Source organism: Betta splendens, chromosome 22 (assembly GCF_900634795.4).
Source record: "Betta splendens chromosome 22, fBetSpl5.4, whole genome shotgun sequence".
In the NCBI taxonomy this organism is placed as follows: domain Eukaryota; kingdom Metazoa; phylum Chordata; class Actinopteri; order Anabantiformes; family Osphronemidae; genus Betta; species Betta splendens.
In genome coordinates, this window is record NC_040900.2 from 4,259,986 (window position 1) to 4,277,252 (window position 17,267).

The 17,267-nt window shown below is 50.8% G+C and overlaps 1 protein-coding gene across 9 annotated transcripts; it reads right to left on the reverse strand.

Annotated features, from left to right (window-relative positions):
* Positions 1 to 282: 282 nt before the first annotated feature.
* On the reverse strand, positions 283 to 12,434 carry impg1b (interphotoreceptor matrix proteoglycan 1b). Of its 9 annotated transcripts, XM_041069207.2 has the most exons (20): positions 12,038 to 12,433; positions 11,624 to 11,868; positions 9,968 to 10,180; positions 9,057 to 9,223; positions 8,955 to 8,983; positions 8,809 to 8,843; positions 8,672 to 8,718; positions 8,439 to 8,588; positions 8,235 to 8,293; positions 7,760 to 7,959; positions 7,315 to 7,689; positions 6,066 to 6,646; positions 5,666 to 5,755; positions 2,518 to 2,737; positions 2,063 to 2,273; positions 1,804 to 1,989; positions 1,537 to 1,720; positions 1,176 to 1,259; positions 1,042 to 1,060; positions 283 to 846 (listed from the first exon to the last, which is right to left on the reverse strand). In XM_041069207.2, exons 2-20 carry the CDS (start codon positions 11,688 to 11,690, stop codon positions 827 to 829), a joined length of 2,937 nt encoding a protein of 978 aa, XP_040925141.1. In that variant the 5' UTR covers positions 11,691 to 11,868; positions 12,038 to 12,433; the 3' UTR covers positions 283 to 826. The 9 variants fall into 9 exon arrangements, 8 of the variants coding, with proteins under 8 accessions (XP_040925141.1, XP_055361764.1, XP_055361763.1 ...); XR_008693669.1 differs by lacking the exon at positions 1,537 to 1,720 and having other exon boundaries at positions 12,038 to 12,431; XM_055505789.1 differs by having other exon boundaries at positions 283 to 1,060; positions 12,038 to 12,434.
* Between the last annotated feature and the right edge of the window lie 4,833 nt (positions 12,435 to 17,267).

Consider the following 17,267-nt stretch of genomic DNA (forward strand, 5'->3'; position numbering starts at 1 on the left):
GACGATGTCGTCACCGAGCTTAGATTCACTCCAATTAGGGAATCAACCGGATTAAATCTGACTTAAACCTCTGCTGCACTCATTATGTAAGAAACACAAAACTGCCACCACAAAATGGTGATTAAATGAGAGCTGAAAGTCAGTTATAGAGATAAACTAAGACGTCTGGGGGCGATGTGACCCGAGGGATCCTGATTATGTAGCCTGAAAACAACACCGGGCACTGGAGGGTCTTTGTCCAGTGTTAAATAGGCATAAAACAGCAAATACATTTTTATGCAAAACACATTTTATTGCCTGTTTTTAAATGTAAAATCTGTAAAAAACAGAGACGGAAGGAAAAGGTCCAGATGTCAAGAAGAATTATTAGTGGGGAATGTTTTGAATAAGAAACTAGACAGAACATAGCAGCCGATATATTAAACTTATACATTCACTCTGTTTTTGGACACAACAGGGTTTAAGAGTAGCATTAAAATAAGCATCACAGTCTAAGATACCACCATGAGCATCTGTTGGTTAATATAAATACCTCATTGTGAGGAAAGAACAACCTTTGCCAAGGGTTTACAGGAAATGTTCCTACAATTCAGTTCATGAAATAAATATTAGCTTCCACCTTTACCTCCACAGCTCTGTCTAAGGAGACACATGGACCTCACATGGTCCCTGCTCTACAGCTCTGTTACTTCATGCATCTGCTTATTTCACACACAGCTCCACAGAGTCAGAGTGCCGGCGGCTCCTCGGACCAAGGCGTCGCTACAGAACCGTGACTTCGAAACACTCGTTATCCGACGCCCTTAGAAGACAACAGGTCCTGTATTCATTTGGCGGCCGCCACGTCTAAGAGAGACGAGAGGGAAGAGAACTAGTAAAAGATGCAAAATCCATTCTACACCCGTGCTCTCGTTACGGTTTTCAGTTTTATTTCAGTTAGGGGTTAGGATTTTTGCAGATTTTCTAGTTTATATGCACAAAAGCCAACCGTGATTTGGTTTGTGTGTTGAAAATCAGCTAAAACAGGTGCAGATATTTTACCTTTGTGTGCGTCATAAAGCTGTAAAACGTATGTAAGCGTTATTGACACAATATCTGAAGAGTGACTCGCTGACAAACCGTCGTTTTATGAACCATGTGGGTGCGTTTCTGCTGTGCTCAGAGTGTGCGCTCACCTCATTGTGTGGTATACAGTGATGGAAACCCACCATTTCTGAGACTAACTTTTCTGATCTTGTGGTGTAGAGTTGTCTGGGGATCTGTGGAGACAAGACAAGGTGCGTTTCATTACGGAGCCAAGCGCCGCAGCAGTAATAATCTACCACTACATGAACTAAACCGACTGTCGGGTGTTCGGTTAATTTGGTGCAGATCATCTGTTCAAACGCTACTTAGGTGAAATTAAAACACCTCGTAGAGACGCAGACAAACTGACGTTTGGTGAGTGCTAATGTCCAACAATGCGGAGCTGGTTATTGCGTATTAGTTTGTAACTGAAGCTCTGGGGTTAGTTCAGCCTGTTTAGTCCTCGTGTACCTCAATACTCAGATGTATGTTTTCGATCGAGGCAAAAACCTCCTGCTCTGACTGTTGCGACTGGGACGACGCTGAGCTTGAAGAACAGGGCAACGTGGACACCTGAGTTAAGACCCCGTCATCGTTCTCAAATACCGGGTTCACCCTCAGAGTGTTCTCAAAGGCATAGGGAGCGAGGGTGTGCCTACGGTGCCAAGGAGACGAGCTGGTGAGGAAACAGGGCAGCAGAACCCCCCTCCGTGACCTTTGACCCCGCCTCATACTTACACCAACGTCACGGCCTTTTTGGTCTTGATGCATTTCTTGTTAATGAATATCAGGACGCCAATGACGGCGCAAACGAGGCAGAGGCTTCCCACCAGGCTGGTTATGACGAGCGGCGGGTCCACGGGCAGCGACACCAGCTCGCCGCACCGCTCGCCGTGGTAGCGCCAGTGTTTGCCCACGGGGCACCTGGAAAGCAGCGGGAAACGGGTTAGCGGGCGCTAGCGGGCGCCAGCGGCGGGACGCTAGCAACCGCGCGTACCTGCAGGTGGCGCCGAGCCCCGGGACGATCTCACACAGGCCGCCGTTCAGGCAGAAGTCCGGCTGCAGGTCGCAGGCGCTGCGGCAGCGGCGGCCGCCGGCCGCGCTGAAGCCCGGGTCGCACGCGCACTCGGCCTCGTTGCTCCAGGCGTTCACCACGCAGCGGGAGAACTCGTCGCAGGCCAGGAACTTGCAGGGGTCGGCCTGGTCCGCTGAAAAGCAGAGGGGGGGGCGTTGAGTCAATGGAGGTCACATTCAGTCGTGAAAGATGAATTCAACTCAAACAGGCCGTGGACAGGCCTTGTAGCGTGAATGAACAGAGGTCACAGCAAGAGCAGGTGATGGATTTTCTGTGTGCAGCGCTGCCTGCTCCACCACCGACGCTCAACTATCGTCAGCAAAGCTATTTTTATTTTTTTTTTTGCATCTCAGTGATGTCGTGCGCGCTCCTGTCACCTGGCTCCACCTCCAAAGAGCGGCTGTCGATCTCGATGTCCAGCCGCTTGGACGCGGCGCTGCAGAAGTCCTCCAGGACGCAGTGCACGGCCTCCGTGACGTTGTACGGCACCGGCTTGTCCAGCTTCATCCGGCTGTTCACGACCACGCTGCCGTTCCGGAAGTTGAGGATCTCCAGCTGCTTGAATCCAGTCAGGTTGGACTGGAGATATGGCAGAAGCTGTTGGGAACGGAGAGGCGAGGCCCATGAGCGTCCCATGTCTGACCATACAAAACAAAGGTGATTATATCCCACAGGCTAAGGAGGAAATCATTTCATCCCACAATGATAATGATTTCTGTCGGGATATTTAGGTTAATGAAATCACACAAGACTCGAGCGTCAGTCCGTTCGCCGTGTCCTCTAAGACGAGACCCAGGGGAGCAGAACCCACGCTGAACCCTGCGGCTCGTCCACATGACAGGACCGATGTCACAGCGGCTGATTCCCAATTATTCAGGTCACATTTCAAAGTCTGAATACTATAAATAGTTCATAATTAAATTTTGATGTGAGCATGAAATCCTGCCATTACTACGCTGACTGTGTAATTAGATCTAAAGCAAAATTAGGATTAGGCTTAGAAGCGTTAGTATGGGAACAAGCTAATTCTGGTCAGAGGAGGAAAAAACAATTTTTGCAAAATTGTTCCTGTTGTATCTACTTTCACTCAACACCTGCAGTACTTTAAAAACGCCCGTGAAGTCAAAGCACAGGTACATTTTCCACCTTGTTGCGCTCGGAAATATTCCCACAGACTCAACCTCGCAGTTCAAACGGTTCAAACCCAATCTGGTCTAAGACTACGGACTTGCACCGGTGTTCATCGATCTGAGGCGCTCTCCGTTCAGCCACTTCTTGCTCAAACATCAAACCACTGCAGTGTGGGAGTCGGGGGGGGGGGGGGGGGGGGATTACGCTGCTTCAGCCGGCCTGGCTGTCTGCAGGGAGATAAGAGGCCTTAAGGGGCTCTGCTCTGATCGGGCTGCTTCACTTATTGCAGGCGGACAGTTTAGCGAGGCCCGGCTCCCTGCAGCTAATAGTCTGGGAAAATGGGCGAGAGGGTCCAACATCCAGGACGAATGTTCCTCCAGCATCGGCTTCACCCGCTGCTCTCCCCCCTCACGCCGCGTGCTAACAATACGCCCCCCTGTCGCCTTCAGGACGGACACGCTCGCACAGAACGGTTCATGGACACCATCACGTCACTGAGGTTACACATGTATCTACTGGTTCTGACGAAACTACGTGCAAAAGGTGACAACGCGCCCGTTTCAAATGTTTCTGATTTGGTGCAACTAAAAAAAAAAAGTCCTTCCAACCTCCATGTCCAATTTTATTGGTTGCTCACAAACCAGTAGGTACAGGAGTAAGGGAGGAACACGGGGGGGTGGGGGGGGCTACAGGTCCTATGATGGAACCCATGACCAGTAGAGGAATTGGAGCTCTACTTCCAGCCAACCGCTACATTAGGTCCGTTTAAATGGGCTGCAGGACGGCTACAGTGTCACTTGACATTTGTCCATTATCATTTCCTTGCTTTGCAGTGATTTGTGTGAACCAGCTCGGTCCAGTTTGAAATGCCGGGTTCCCCTTCCTCACCTAAAAAGCCCATTTAAAGGAAAACATCCTAATGGGATATCGACAGTAGACAGAATACGGTAAATACTCACCGCTTCAAACTTCTGACCACATTAGTTTTGCCGGGAAGCTAAAGACATTATTAGGAGAACTGCAGAAACCACTAAAGATGTTGCAACCATTAAAGATTGGAGATGGAGAGTTATCGCCGAGTGTTTTCCAGGTGCGGCACTGGATGTCGGTGCTAGCGGCGCTTTTACATGGCTACGTTTATGCCACCTCATGCCTCCACTCAGTCGTGGATGGAGAAGGCCCAGCTCCAGTCATTTCGCACCACCCTGGAATCCTCCCTCTCCAAAAACTAAAGCCATCTGATCACATTACCGCTGCTCCCGGGCACCGCAGCACAGACACAATCCAATTTGTAGCTCCCCGTTTTAGGCCCAAGCCTTTACGTAACCGTGCGGAAGGCGCACGGGGCCTAAAGAGGACGCCCGCTCCCTTCACCTCAGCTAAGCCCCGGGAATAGAGGCAGATTTCAGGGGACGCTTCCTTTTCTCACCTGCTCGCCACCAGCTCACGGCAAATTTAAACTCCTATTTAATCACATTCCGACAGTAACTTCCATATGCAACATACATTAGAGACCTTGCAGCATTAATCATATGTGCATTAGATTAAAACAAAACTGTTAGATCGTTCGGTGCACAGCATGCGAGCGTGCACGCATTCCAGGTGCCCACGCGCACCTGAGTGATGTCATCCTAAGCAGATTGGAGCCGCTAATAGCAGCGTGCATGCGCCGCTGCCACCGAGCAGAGGAACCTTAAGCTCCTTACGAGTCAATGAAGCGACCGAGGCGAAGCGGGTCTCATGACGCAGCCCAGCATTCGTCGAGCCCCGGCACCAAAGCGCTGACTCAGGTTATTAATTCAGCGTCCAGCGAGCACGAACACAGAGCAGTCGGACGCTGCATTGAGAAACACAGGTCTAAGCCTTAGTTCAGTGTTTTACTAATAGATGAGCTGGTTTCCAGTTGCAGGTTGAGCTTTACCGGGAGCTACTGGGGATCACCCAGTACTGCACTGGCGTTAGGTGTTTCTAGACAGAGCCACGATGAGAGGCGTCCTTTGTTTCCACATTTTATATTTAGGTCACGTCACACTTCAGACTGAACAGACAGGAGCAGTGTCTCATGTACAGTAATACAGAGTCTTCCCTCAGTGAAAACAGTTCATTCTGTGACATTTAAGCTACGTTGATCCATTACTTCTTCCACATGCAAAACCAAATAGATGCCCGATGTGTAAATCTGAGTCAAACATTAAGGCAAAACACACTAACGTCACAATGTAAAATCACAAAAAAGGTGCATCAGCAAAGCTCTAAAGTGTGAGGCCGACTGACAGAAGGTAGAGCTGGGTGTTAGATGTTAGATACTGCATTCCAGGAAGGTTAGTCAAGAAACCGGAGGGTGATGCGCTCTTGGAGGCACTGATTCGTGGTTCCAATATGGAAACAAAGTACCGGTATGGAGGCTAAAGTCGTCGGTCTCCCAGGCCCAGATTTACTGGAAGCTCCAGGGTTTGGCGAGTTTCTGGACCCAGAGCGTTGCGTCTGAGCGAAACACAACAGTTTAACTGACAGTTTGCTTCCTGGCGACACAAGAGTTCCTTGAAGTTCAGCTTTTGCATACTGCAGATAATTCATATAAAAATAAAATTTATCGAAGAAAAAAAATAGACGCTTTATCTTTTACTGCTATTTTTTAGAGTAAATGCCTGAGGAAACTCATCTCACTGTGCAGGACAACAAGACAATCTGGGGCTACGCTGCCTCTAACACAACGGACATGAGCTCACAATAGCAGGTATGAGAACAGAGAATGAAAAATCACAATGTCCAGCACAAAAGCTCGGGTACCTACCAGCTCCAGGAAGGTATTCTCCAGGGACTTATACTCTGGGGAGCTCTTGTTGAACAGGTCATCAGAAAACATCATGTTAGTGACTCTTAGACTAAAGAACACCACCAACTCTTTGCTCTTATCCAAAGCCGCCATCACTGGGGTGCTGACTTGTCCCATTGCCGGCGCCGCCGTGCTCTCATGCGGGCGCTCGTCAGACTCCGACGGGAACCCGCTACCGTCCTCCTCCTCCAGCGGCTCGGTCAGCCCGGTTCCATTCCCACTCAGCCCCGGATCTTCTTCAGTGCTCGTGTTCTCGGCGGGCGGGTCCGGTGAGGGAGGGGTCACGCCGCCGGCCTCCCCACCGGACCCGCCCGCGTCCTCAGAGCCGGTCTCCACGGAGGCTGGCAGAGGCTCCGGGTCCTGGACCGGATCCTGCACCGGCTCCTCCACCGGATCCGAGGATGCTGGGGATGCTGGTTCTGCCACTGGGAGATCCCCGGACTCTGGTGGCTCATTAACAGTCTGCGAGTCTGGAGTCGCCAGAGGAAGGTCCTCGTTCTGTAGCTCCGGAGGGCTCTCATCAGCACCATTAGCAGCTTCTAAATGGAACACATGCAGTACAATCAAGCTAGTGCTTCATCTGCTTCTCTTGGTGCCGTTAATAATAATAATCCTCAATATATAGTATGTCTCAAAACATCTGGTTATTTACTTACACACCTGTGGAGTTAATGTGGCTATTTACTACAAACGGCCAGACATATTTTCTGTATCTGCTTGTTAAACACTTCATTAACGCTGTGAGACGTGTGCAGTCAGTGAAATAGTCAAACCCAACTCTCAGCGCTACAAATCCATCAAATGAATAAGCCATTTCACACGCGTGGCTGGAGCTGCGACGGGCCTAATGTACCGGACTCCGCTTGGATGCGTGACGCGCGGTTCTGCGGGTCTGAGCGAAGTTTGAGTGTGTAACGACACACTGCTGCTCGTTAACGGGCCTCAATGTGATGCGTGGCCTCAGCAGGGAGGATCCGCGTGAGCGAAGGCAAAAGGGCCGCGTCTAATTGTGCCTCCATTCGCCTGGCGAAGTGGAGGTCGTGAGCCGACACGGGTTGGTGGAGAAACACAAACAGTTGCTCTCTTTGGGTCGGACACTGAAAAGCCTCAGAGCCCTTTCATCTTCACTGGTAATTGTGAAATCGATCATTAAATGTGACTCGTGTTATTTGATTGGTACGTCTGCGTTACCTTGAAGGAGCCTTACCCTCCGTCACGTCGGCTTCACCTGCAGCCTCGTCTCCACTGTGCTCGGTTGGAGGCACCTCCTCCTCCGCCTCCGCCTCGTCCCCCTGCTGTGTGGAGCTCTCCACTGTGGTACCCAGAGTTGAAACCTCACCGGCCTCTTCAGTGGACTCCTCCAAAGGGGTCTCCGCGTCATGAGGAGTGGCTTCTGGAAGGACGTTCGGGATGAAAGGCACAAAGGTGTGAGCTGGAGCAAGCGTGGACGCTCCCAGAGAGCTTTGCACGTCGGGGGCCGCGGGAGGGAGGCCGTTGGGGGGGGGTCTGTCCTCGGTGGGGACGTCGGGGACGCTGTCCCCGGCATTCAAGCCCAGCTCAGCGAGCGGATAAACCGTGGTGACTGAAAAGGAGCGACATTAAGCATTCAGGACCTCCTCTCAGCGTATTGTGTTGAATCCGCTCGTCCTCACCGGCCTCAAAGCTGAGGGTCTCGATATCCAGCGGCAGCGACGGCTCCTGCTTCAACGCCGTCACGATGATGTGCTTCAGCTTGGGAGTGTTCCCGTCCTCGCCTCCCTCTGCGGCAGCCTCCTCCAGACCCTCAGGATCATCACCCAGCTCCGTTTCCCCATTAAAGACCACCGCGTAGCGCATCGACACGTCTTCTGATCTGATCAACAAAACAAACGCTGTCAGAACCCCCTGAAGCTGAGCTGCGCCAGTAATGGATTTCTGAGTCAGATTCCAAAGGAGACATTTTTGGGGGCATTCTAGTTTCCCCTCAAGACTCGAGCAATAAAATGCTTCAATAGAAGAAGAAATGCAGGCTTTGGTGGCTTCTCTGCTAGTTAGTGTATTATTTTCCTCAAATCAATCATTGTTACGAAAAGAATTTCTAATGTTGAGCCTTTAATAAAACTTTGAATAAAACATAACTCAACCAACCGAAATCCCAGAACGCGAATCTCTTTGAATCCCGGAACTTTTTCAAACACATGAAGCATCTATGAAAAGAAAAGCAAGAGTCTGAATGAAATTGGTGTCAAAAAACAAGCGTTTTTCCTCTTTAGTGATTCTGTTTGCAGGACTGAGCTTTGCCGTCCTCTTTGTGGGGGGGCTTTCTAGTGTTCATTGTATTCCAGCTCCCACCTTTTCCGTGAGCTCCCTGGTGATGTCGCTGAGATGCGGCGCCTCGGGGTCGCCCAGCACTTCGCTGTACGTCGGGTCCATGATGGTGACGCTGAACTCCACCACGTACTCCTGGCTGTTCTCTTTAATCATGTTCGGATGCTCCGTGCTCTGGGGGAACAAAGAGCCGCCTCGCGTTTGTATTATTGAACCCATTCTGGATTCTGGCGGACGAGTCCCGCAGGAGAACTTACGGCGCCGGCCTCGGTGGGGAACAGGATCATGGGGGGCGTCCACGTGCCTGAAATAGATCAGAAACTCACATTTATGACGCCGCTGTGCAGAACTCCCAGATTCCATTTAACAGCACGGATGCTGACGTCCAACTCACATTCTTTTCCTGGCTCTGAGGTCCCAGAGGCAATCCTTCAAAAACAAACGGTTCCAAGATTATTTACATATCAAACTTTGAATATCCATTTTTTTTTGTCAAACCTGTCTAAAATATGACAAACAAGTACATCTTTGTGCACATACCCTTCACTTTCACTCTGCTCTGCGATTCTCTGGAAGTGAATAAACAACATGTGAGCCACAGGGTTGTGCAGTAAAGCGGACTGGTGCAGGGGCTGCACTCACTCTGGCCACCAGGTCCAGATGCTCCTGGGAGCGGCTGAAGTTCTGGGCCAGGTCGTCCATGCACAGGTTTTCATGCTGACAGGTGTAGACCCAGGCTCTGTACTCCTCCGAGTTGGGCACCCGGTCCAGGAAGATCCGGAAGGCTTCCCAGATGGCTTCCTGACACACTGAGGGCGTACGTTTTCTTTGACATCTTATTACAGAAAACGCCTCAAACGCACAAACAGCTGAATATAAAGCAGCAGCAGCTCCTCTATTAAGCTCAAAGTAATATAAAACATGACCAAACGCTGTATTTCATGTGTTAGCAACAAGGAAGGACAGGATGGAAATGTCAGAATAAACAAATCAAATCACTGAGGATAAGCAGGATATTTAAGATGTTTCATATCCGTGACGTTTTCTGGGAATATTAAAAACAGGAGCACAAACACCCCCCGGAGCTCCGCGAGCTTTTATGTGCCTCTGTGGCAGAAACAGGTTTTTACTTTGTCCAATATCTTGATGCCTGTGGGAAATTTATTCTCTGACGAAACTCATTTCTGCACCGATGCCACTGTCTCCAATAAACCAAATTAATCTGACTCATTGTGAAATCACACACCACAGCAGCTGTTGAGCGATTTACATTATCGGCCGACGACGGGAGCCGAGGCGCAAATCAGCCACGTCCCACAGTCACTACTAAAGGAAACGTCCGCATAGTTTATGATGTGACAAGTCAGTGGCATCTTCACATGGAAATCTGTATAGAAGCATTTAGATTTAATACTGATACTAAACCGTATTAAGCTATAAGAAAATCGGCAAGCCATCATTTCTGTGCAATAATCATGAATCAGAGCAGTGATAAAGATCAGTTGTGCAGGTGTGCATGTGCATGTAGGTCCTGACCTCTTTACCAGACGTACCTCTGAGTTTGTAATAGGCTCGGTGGCTGCCTATCACCGCCGTCATGGTCTCCTGGGGACACACTTTGACCCCCGTGGAGAACAGCGCCGACCTCTTGGCCCGGAGCCCGTCGGCCGCTCGGGCGCCGGTGCCGCGTCGGACTGGCCGGGACGCGTCCAGGAAGTGTCGGTACCTCACGTCCCTCAGTCCGGAGAGGCCGTGGTCGTGGAGGCCTGCAGGAGCGGTCACATTACACTTTAAATCAACCTGGCAGGTTCGTGCTGCGGTTCTAGTCCGGGCTCCGACGTGCACGCATGCACGAGTTACACAACCATCGTGCGTGCAAAGCGAAGCGTAAAAGGGATTAAACCTGCAGCCGAGCGTTCGAGCAACGGGGGCCTAATGTTCTGATCACCTTAGTGAAGAAAGCGAGCTCGGTCAACTCGCAGTCATTACACAAGCTGTGTTCCAGTCAACAGTCCTCTGAATGGAGCCCTTCATTGTGGGGGCAGGTGGCAAACCTCAGAGGACGCCTTAAGACAATAAGCCAGGATTTATGAGCCCCAAAAACAGACTGGAGGTCAGAGCTACTCACACTGTCCTTTCTCTAGACTAGAAATTCATAGAGACCGAGCGGAAACCACTGAATGACTGTGACACTGGCTTTGGACACAGATGTTCCCTTTGGGAACAAGGGTCATCATCTAAAAGGGGTCACGTTGCACTGCATCCACACCAGCGGCGCTTCCAGCTGGTCTGGAATTAAAAAGGGCTCAAAGCAGAGTCCATCATATTTGTGGGGCAAAAGCTAAAACTGCTCGAGTCAATATTCCTTATAATGACCTCCACAATGAACAATGTTGTTTTGCTCCAACCCAATTTGGCCTGACACCAAGAACACGCGAAGAATGTGTGGCCTGTAGATTTATGGGTGACCCCCCCCCCCCCCCCCCCCCCCCTCACCCCCCGACCATCAGACAGGTCCGGTCACAGCATTTAACTTCCACTTCCAAAATTCCTGTAGGTCAGAACAACGTTTGGGCCAAATCCTGGCTGGTTCTGACGGTCTGGAAGGCTCTGAGCTCCGAGCCTGACCTGCACATGCACAAACACGAGGCCTGACGGAGGAGGGAGCTCGGGGGGGGGCGGATGGGGGCTTAATGCCCGGTGCCGCCGCAGAAAAGGCCTCACGGCACAATTAGGAGCCAGGAAAGATTAGCGTCCTGCAACACTGGGAACAGAATGGCTTTTGTTTCCTGCCCGAATAATGAGCTCACCCGCGTCCACCGCACTGATCGCGGTAATCGGTGCAGATACAAATGCTGTTTGTCCTCTGGACGTCTGTTCTTCCGCAGCGAGCGCTACGTTCCCGCCGAACGGACCCGAAAAACCCGCGTTTGCGCCTTTGAGCCATTGTTTCCGTAGCTTCTGGAGACGACTCGTTAGACAAAACCCCCGCGGCCTTTGAGCGACTCAGCACTTCCTGAAGCGCCCCGTCACACAATCGCACCTCAGTGACGGGAGAGGAGGAACGTGGAGCGTTGAACAGATGCAGAGCAACACGACTGAGCGTTTCCATTTAAAAGAGCTTCATCAGAGTCACGGGCCACTGATTCAAACACAATAGCAGCATTATTCTAGTGAACAATCTCATCTCTGTCACAGGGTTTTCTTACCTTGTACTCGACTTGCTTGAAGGGTAAACAGACACAGAGTGAAGAACAGTCCCGCCTTCAACACCATGATTTCATGCGCTCTTCAGGCCAGAAGCTGTCATTTGGAAACAGTGTTGCCCACAGTTAAATCCCAGCGCGTCCTGATCTCCGGTCGGGTGACTGTTCCGTCATCTGGGTTTGGTGAAGCCAGCGCCGGAGGAGGGGGTCCAGTTCACGGCAGCTAGTGACCGGCCGCCGTCGGATGCCTGTACAAAGGTGAGCGCATGAATGGAGCGCGGGGAGCGAGGGAGCAGACGGAGGCTCGGCTCAGGATCACCCCCCCTCCCCCCTCCTCCCCCCTCCTTCCACGCGCTCTGTGTGACAACAGTGACAAGGTTAAAAAAGCAGGCTCCGTTTTGAGTCTAATCCCTTTACCTTCTTCTTGCTCCTTGTAATCCCTCCAGAACCACGTGGCGGCCCGGCGTCATCCTGTTAGCCGCCTTCTGGACCCTCATCTGTCCGCTGAGCCAGTCCGTGATCCGGCAACAGCCCGAACGCTGCAGCCGCTCCCGGCTCGATTACTGATTTGGGTTCCCGGCCACTCTTTCCTCTGTGGGTCCGGTTCCCCCCGTCCCGCAGCCAATCCCAGCCTGTCAGGCTGCCAAGGGGGGTCAGGACTGTGGTTTGCTTGTGTGCTGCATGGGAGCTGTGCTTACATGCGACCCTGACCTTCGCTCTGCACTTGTTAAATGTGAGCTCAAGCACAAATGAAGCCAGCAGCACCTCCCAAAGTGCCGGTGCTCCACCCGTTCCCTGCCGGTCGTCCCACCGGAGGCCCGTCTGTGGTGGGGACGCCCCGAGCCGCCGGTCTCCACCCTCGTTTCTGTGTGGAGGATAAACCTCTTGTTAGTTAGCGACTCGCTAAAGTCTCCAGGCACCATAATCCACTGAGTCTAATCTGAACCTTGACCTTTACAGCGACACATTTGGCGTCTGTTTGGTCACATGGGGGCAGAGTTTCTCACCTTCTCCTGCAGCCGACAGACACGGATGCAGATGTTTTTAACCAACAACAGATACAAGTATAAATATAATCCGCGAACTTGTGTTTCCTTTCGATATAAACTTTAGCGTGCAACAGAAGCTTCCCGGCAGCACAGACGTGACCTTTTACTGCTGCAGCAGAGCAGCAGCGGCCTGTGGACTGCTCGCTTAAACACTAGACGCATCCACGACGCATCGCTGGGATCAACAACCTCAACCGGGGTTTTATTCCGACATGTTTGACCTTCTCCAACCTGTTGAGGACTTGAATCATTGTCCAATTAGGTCACTTTAAATTATGCGCCGGTGGGAAAGCGCTTCCTGCGATCCGTCAGGAAGGTTTATTTGATTAGACGGAGACGGAGGCGTCTGAGGCTGGCAAAAACAAAGCTCAGACCCACCACAAAAAGTTATAGCAACGCAGCTCCATTCTTTGGGTCAACGATGCCAGTTCCTGTCCTCCAAATGAATCAATGTTCTATGGCACTGAAGTTATAGGAAGATATTATATCAGTTAGTTTTGCATCTCACGGGTGCATTTGTTTATTGGCCTCCACAAATGTTGGGTTTAATTTGTTGTGACTGCTCCTGTTCACGGCCTCATCGGAGCCATTTTAACGTTTCAGTCCCATCATTTGTTTTTCCTTTGGCATCATAATAAGTAATGGTTCAAGCTACGAAATTAAAAACCAGACGTGTAATAAACTGGTTTTCCATTAGAGACGTAGCTTCAGAACAAAACAAAAAAGGTATTTTAACTTGAATTTAGCATTTCATTTTGAATTTGCTTCACAAGAGCAGAGCGATCGGAGGTCTCGCAAGTTTCCATTTGTTTTCATTTAACGCTCATCAGATGTTTTATATAACTGCTTGGAGCAAAACTCCCTTATAAGCATCAGCGTCACATCAGATTTGACCAAAACATTCTCCACTAAAATAATCGAATATCCAAAAACAATGTGGCGCTTAGTCAGGAGAAGATGAGACAGGTTGAATCAAACCAAAGAACAGAACATAAAGCTGCAGTCAAAGCACAAGCATGCACCTTGCTGAGCACAGCACATGCAAGAGGCACTGAGAATTAGAATGCACTAGATTCATAGTTTATAGTGCACTATGATGCATGAACAATGTCGACAAGCACAAATCAATACATGCAGGTTTTAATCAACATCATGATACTTCATTCAATCTATAAATCATCTCAAATGAACCCACCAAACAATGCCTGGCCTCAGCTCATGCCTACGATCAGCAGGAAAAGCCCAGGTGAAGCTGCAACCCCACCCCTTTATAGGCTCCGCCCCTTTATAGACCACACCCCCTTTGCATTGTATTGTACAACCAAACAGTAGAGTGAGCGGTTTCTCACCACAGTAAGTCTATACTGGGTCTCATCCTGGAGTCATTTTCATATTAAAATACAAAATATAAAATGGCTTCAAATTAGTTAATATACGATCTTCATGCTCCACAAGCTCCATTTCTACAGGTGGAGGCCTGGAGATGCATCTTCGCTGAGTGTGGAAGCCCAGGAGGCTCACCTCCAGCTGTCTGAGCTGAAGCAGAGTTAAAAGTCTGAGCGTGGAGGATGGAATGCTGACCCTCAGCACTCTGTGGGAAGGCCTCATTTTGAAGGAGCGGAGCAGCAGGTACGGAGAGAAAGACGGGGAAGCAAAGAGCAACGCGCGATGGAGGGGAGGGAGGATGGAGAGGGGGAGGCTGGGGATGGAGAGGGGGGGGGTCAGGTCAGCCCACAGCCCATCAGGGACGCGTCTGTGTCTCGGCATATTAATCCACACCTGCTTCCAGCCCGTGGCAGCGCAGACACGAGACCGACGCATGCGGGTGACGGTAGAGCGGCGTGAGGCCGAGGCGGTGCGATTTCTGTGATTTTAAGCCCCGCTACGCTCTGTTCCTGTTCATTTAGGCGCATTTGTGCGCGTTGACGGTGAGATGAGGCGCTCGGGACGTTTTTATGTGATGAACGTGATGAATGCAGCTCGGTCGTCCTCGTTCATAAGCTTCAAAACAAGGATCTGTCCAAGGTGCTGAACGGGAGGCGGGGCCTTGACGTCCAGCTAACGAGGCCTTTTCCTCCTGTCACAGATGGAGAAACGCGTTAACGACCTGTTAAAGGATGCACAACACTGCTCCCGCTCCGTTTTGAAGCGTTACACATTGGGCCCACGTGTCCCCGCATCCTTAATGACAAATCAATTACCTGCTCTCCGGTCACGTTAAGCAGCGGCTCCGCGTTGGCTCCTGCAGCAATATGAGGCTGAAATGAGTTTTCTCTGCGGGGCGGCCGGACCCGCGCTAATGCGAGCGTGCACGCACCCCCACAATAAGACATGCACGTTATGGAGGAAGTTGGAGATGGACAAGTATAAGGATGAACCTAATGAACCAATCTGCTCCCATTTGTGCTCGGGCGTGGGGGTTCGTGTCCGCGGCCGTTCTTCAGCGCGCCGCCTAAACAGATGAAGCGTCTTCCATACGATCTCATCCTGACAGATACGTGATTCATGCTCCATTTGACGAGGAGGGTTCATTTTTTTTCACGACGGAGCTGCTTCATTTGCGCAGCGAGCATCGACTCACTCAGGGAGTCTCCTACATATAAAAACAACAATATATCCTAGAAATATTGTTTTGTTATCTAGTAATGATGCCGTTCCTGGGTGAGCGCCGATGGGAGGGGAGGATTCATTGTCAGACAGGCAGATTTCATGCTAATAGCTTTAGTGACATTTGAGTGAAAATGGAAAATTATTCAAACATGTTAGTTTCAATAATATCAAAAGGTTAATAGACAACAAACTGCAGCTGAAGGGAGGAAAAGCCCTGATTTATATTCGTGAGGGCTCTTGATGAGACAGTAGCGCTTCTACTGCATGTGTCATGTTTTTATTCACTGATGAATTACTTCATTTACACGAGGATAAATAGAGTTGATTGTGTTTTTCCTCGGAGCGTCTGAGGGTTGGTTTTTCTCTCACCTTTAGCTCCAAGCGGTATATTTCCTCCTCTCTCTCTTCCAGTTTCCAGCGTGTAGTTCAGGGCCCAGACGACTCTGACCCGGCTCCGCCGCTGCTTTCTCCCGTTAAAGGACACTTCCTGCGGTAACAACTTGCCCGCAGACGCAAATACACGCAACACGCCTCACGTTGTCGTGGATTCGAATGACATGTGTTAATGAGGACAGGACTGAAGAAGCCGGCTTCTCTTGTGTTTTGCTTTTCGCAGGTTTTGCCGCATCCTGCAGGGATTTGCCTCGGTTCAGCACGAAGAACACAAGCAGGCGGACGCCCGTCACCGCCGCTGCACATGCGTTATAGATAAATGATATAAGTGAATTCTCAGCCGGCCCCTCGACCACCAGATATTTACAGTAAGCGCTTAATGTGGTGATGTATGGCTTGTCAGGGCCCGCGGAGGTGCTAAGTGTGACAGACTCACCCAGCTGCTGCTGTGACTGTCCCACGAGCTCCAGCGCAGCCTGTCGATGGACTCGCCGGCGCCGTGAGATGACCGACTCCATCACGGGGACTTTCTACATGAACGCGCGACTCCACCCTTGACTCCAGCGTCCAGTTATTCTGCAGCTCAATGGCGCTGCGTTGTCGCCAGCTATTGATGTAGCGTAAACTCATGGACGCAGCCTATTGACGACCTTCATTTTTATGCGTGCGCAGGTTATTTTCGCTGCTACTGTTGATTGCGTGTAACAGTGCGGAGACACTGATGGGACTGTGCAGAGGTCAACGGCTGGAAACCACATCTCATAATAAATACTGTGATGAGTAAAACCGTTTCATTCCTCCAGTAGAAGGTTGGAGTGTTGCTTATAGGAACCAGAAGGAGAAAAAGCGAATCCCTGCCTCAAACTCGCCCCCCTCGATCTCATCACCTCCTCGTGTCGCCTAATAGAAGACTTGCTGACTCCGTTTTTCCTTCCTTGTCAAGGTCAATCACCTCAGCGAGGTAATTTCGCAAACAACAGCCGGGTCCCGGTGCCTCCATCGTTCAGGTGATGAATGCCGCCGCCCTTCTTCGACCACAGAGGGTGAACCAATAAAGCGCCGCCGCCGCCGCGAGCGCGGGACTACTTTATGGGTCCATTAGCCGCGCGCCGGGCCTCGCTGGCCGCGGCGTCCGCCTCCGCTCACCTGCGGAGCGGGGCGTTAAGCTGATGCCAAAGGCAACGGATGGGCGCTATTTGCTTGCGCGGCGCAATCACGCTGTGTCAACAGTGGGAGCGTGTGCCGCGCGCGGCAGCGAGGGATGAGCTGCGACGGCGCTGCCGCTCAATATTTCTCTGACTGCACAAAATCATAAAGCGTGTTTGTTAAACACCAACAACCTTCAGGTCGGTTACGGTTTGACTCTGGAGCCTGTTTATCCTCAACGCGTCTCAACAGTGTATTATTTAGGTGTATTTTTATTGGCTGCTCTTTATCTATGTTGTAATAAACCACATGCTTTTGCCAATAAACAGTAAGTCTGAAATCCAAAGCCTTGAGCCCCTGCTTTGAGAGGCGCAGGCATCCTTCACCAGATCGAGGCCTCCTGTGCAGGCAGAGAGGCAGCAGAGAGGCCGACAGGGCACCGGGACTAG

Bases quoted from the DNA above. Each gene is read 5' to 3' on its own strand.
- impg1b (XM_055505788.1), bottom strand. From the start codon at position 11,690: ATGGTGTTGAAGGCGGGACTGTTCTTCACTCTGTGTCTGTTTACCCTT. The intron at 9,224-9,967 runs GTACGTCTGGTA...GTACGCCCTCAG, and splicing joins AGCCTATTACAAACTCAGAG to TGTGTCAGGAAGCCATCTGG. The intron at 6,647-7,314 runs GTAAGGCTCCTT...TGTTCCATTTAG, and splicing joins TGAAGCCGACGTGACGGAGG to AAGCTGCTAATGGTGCTGAT.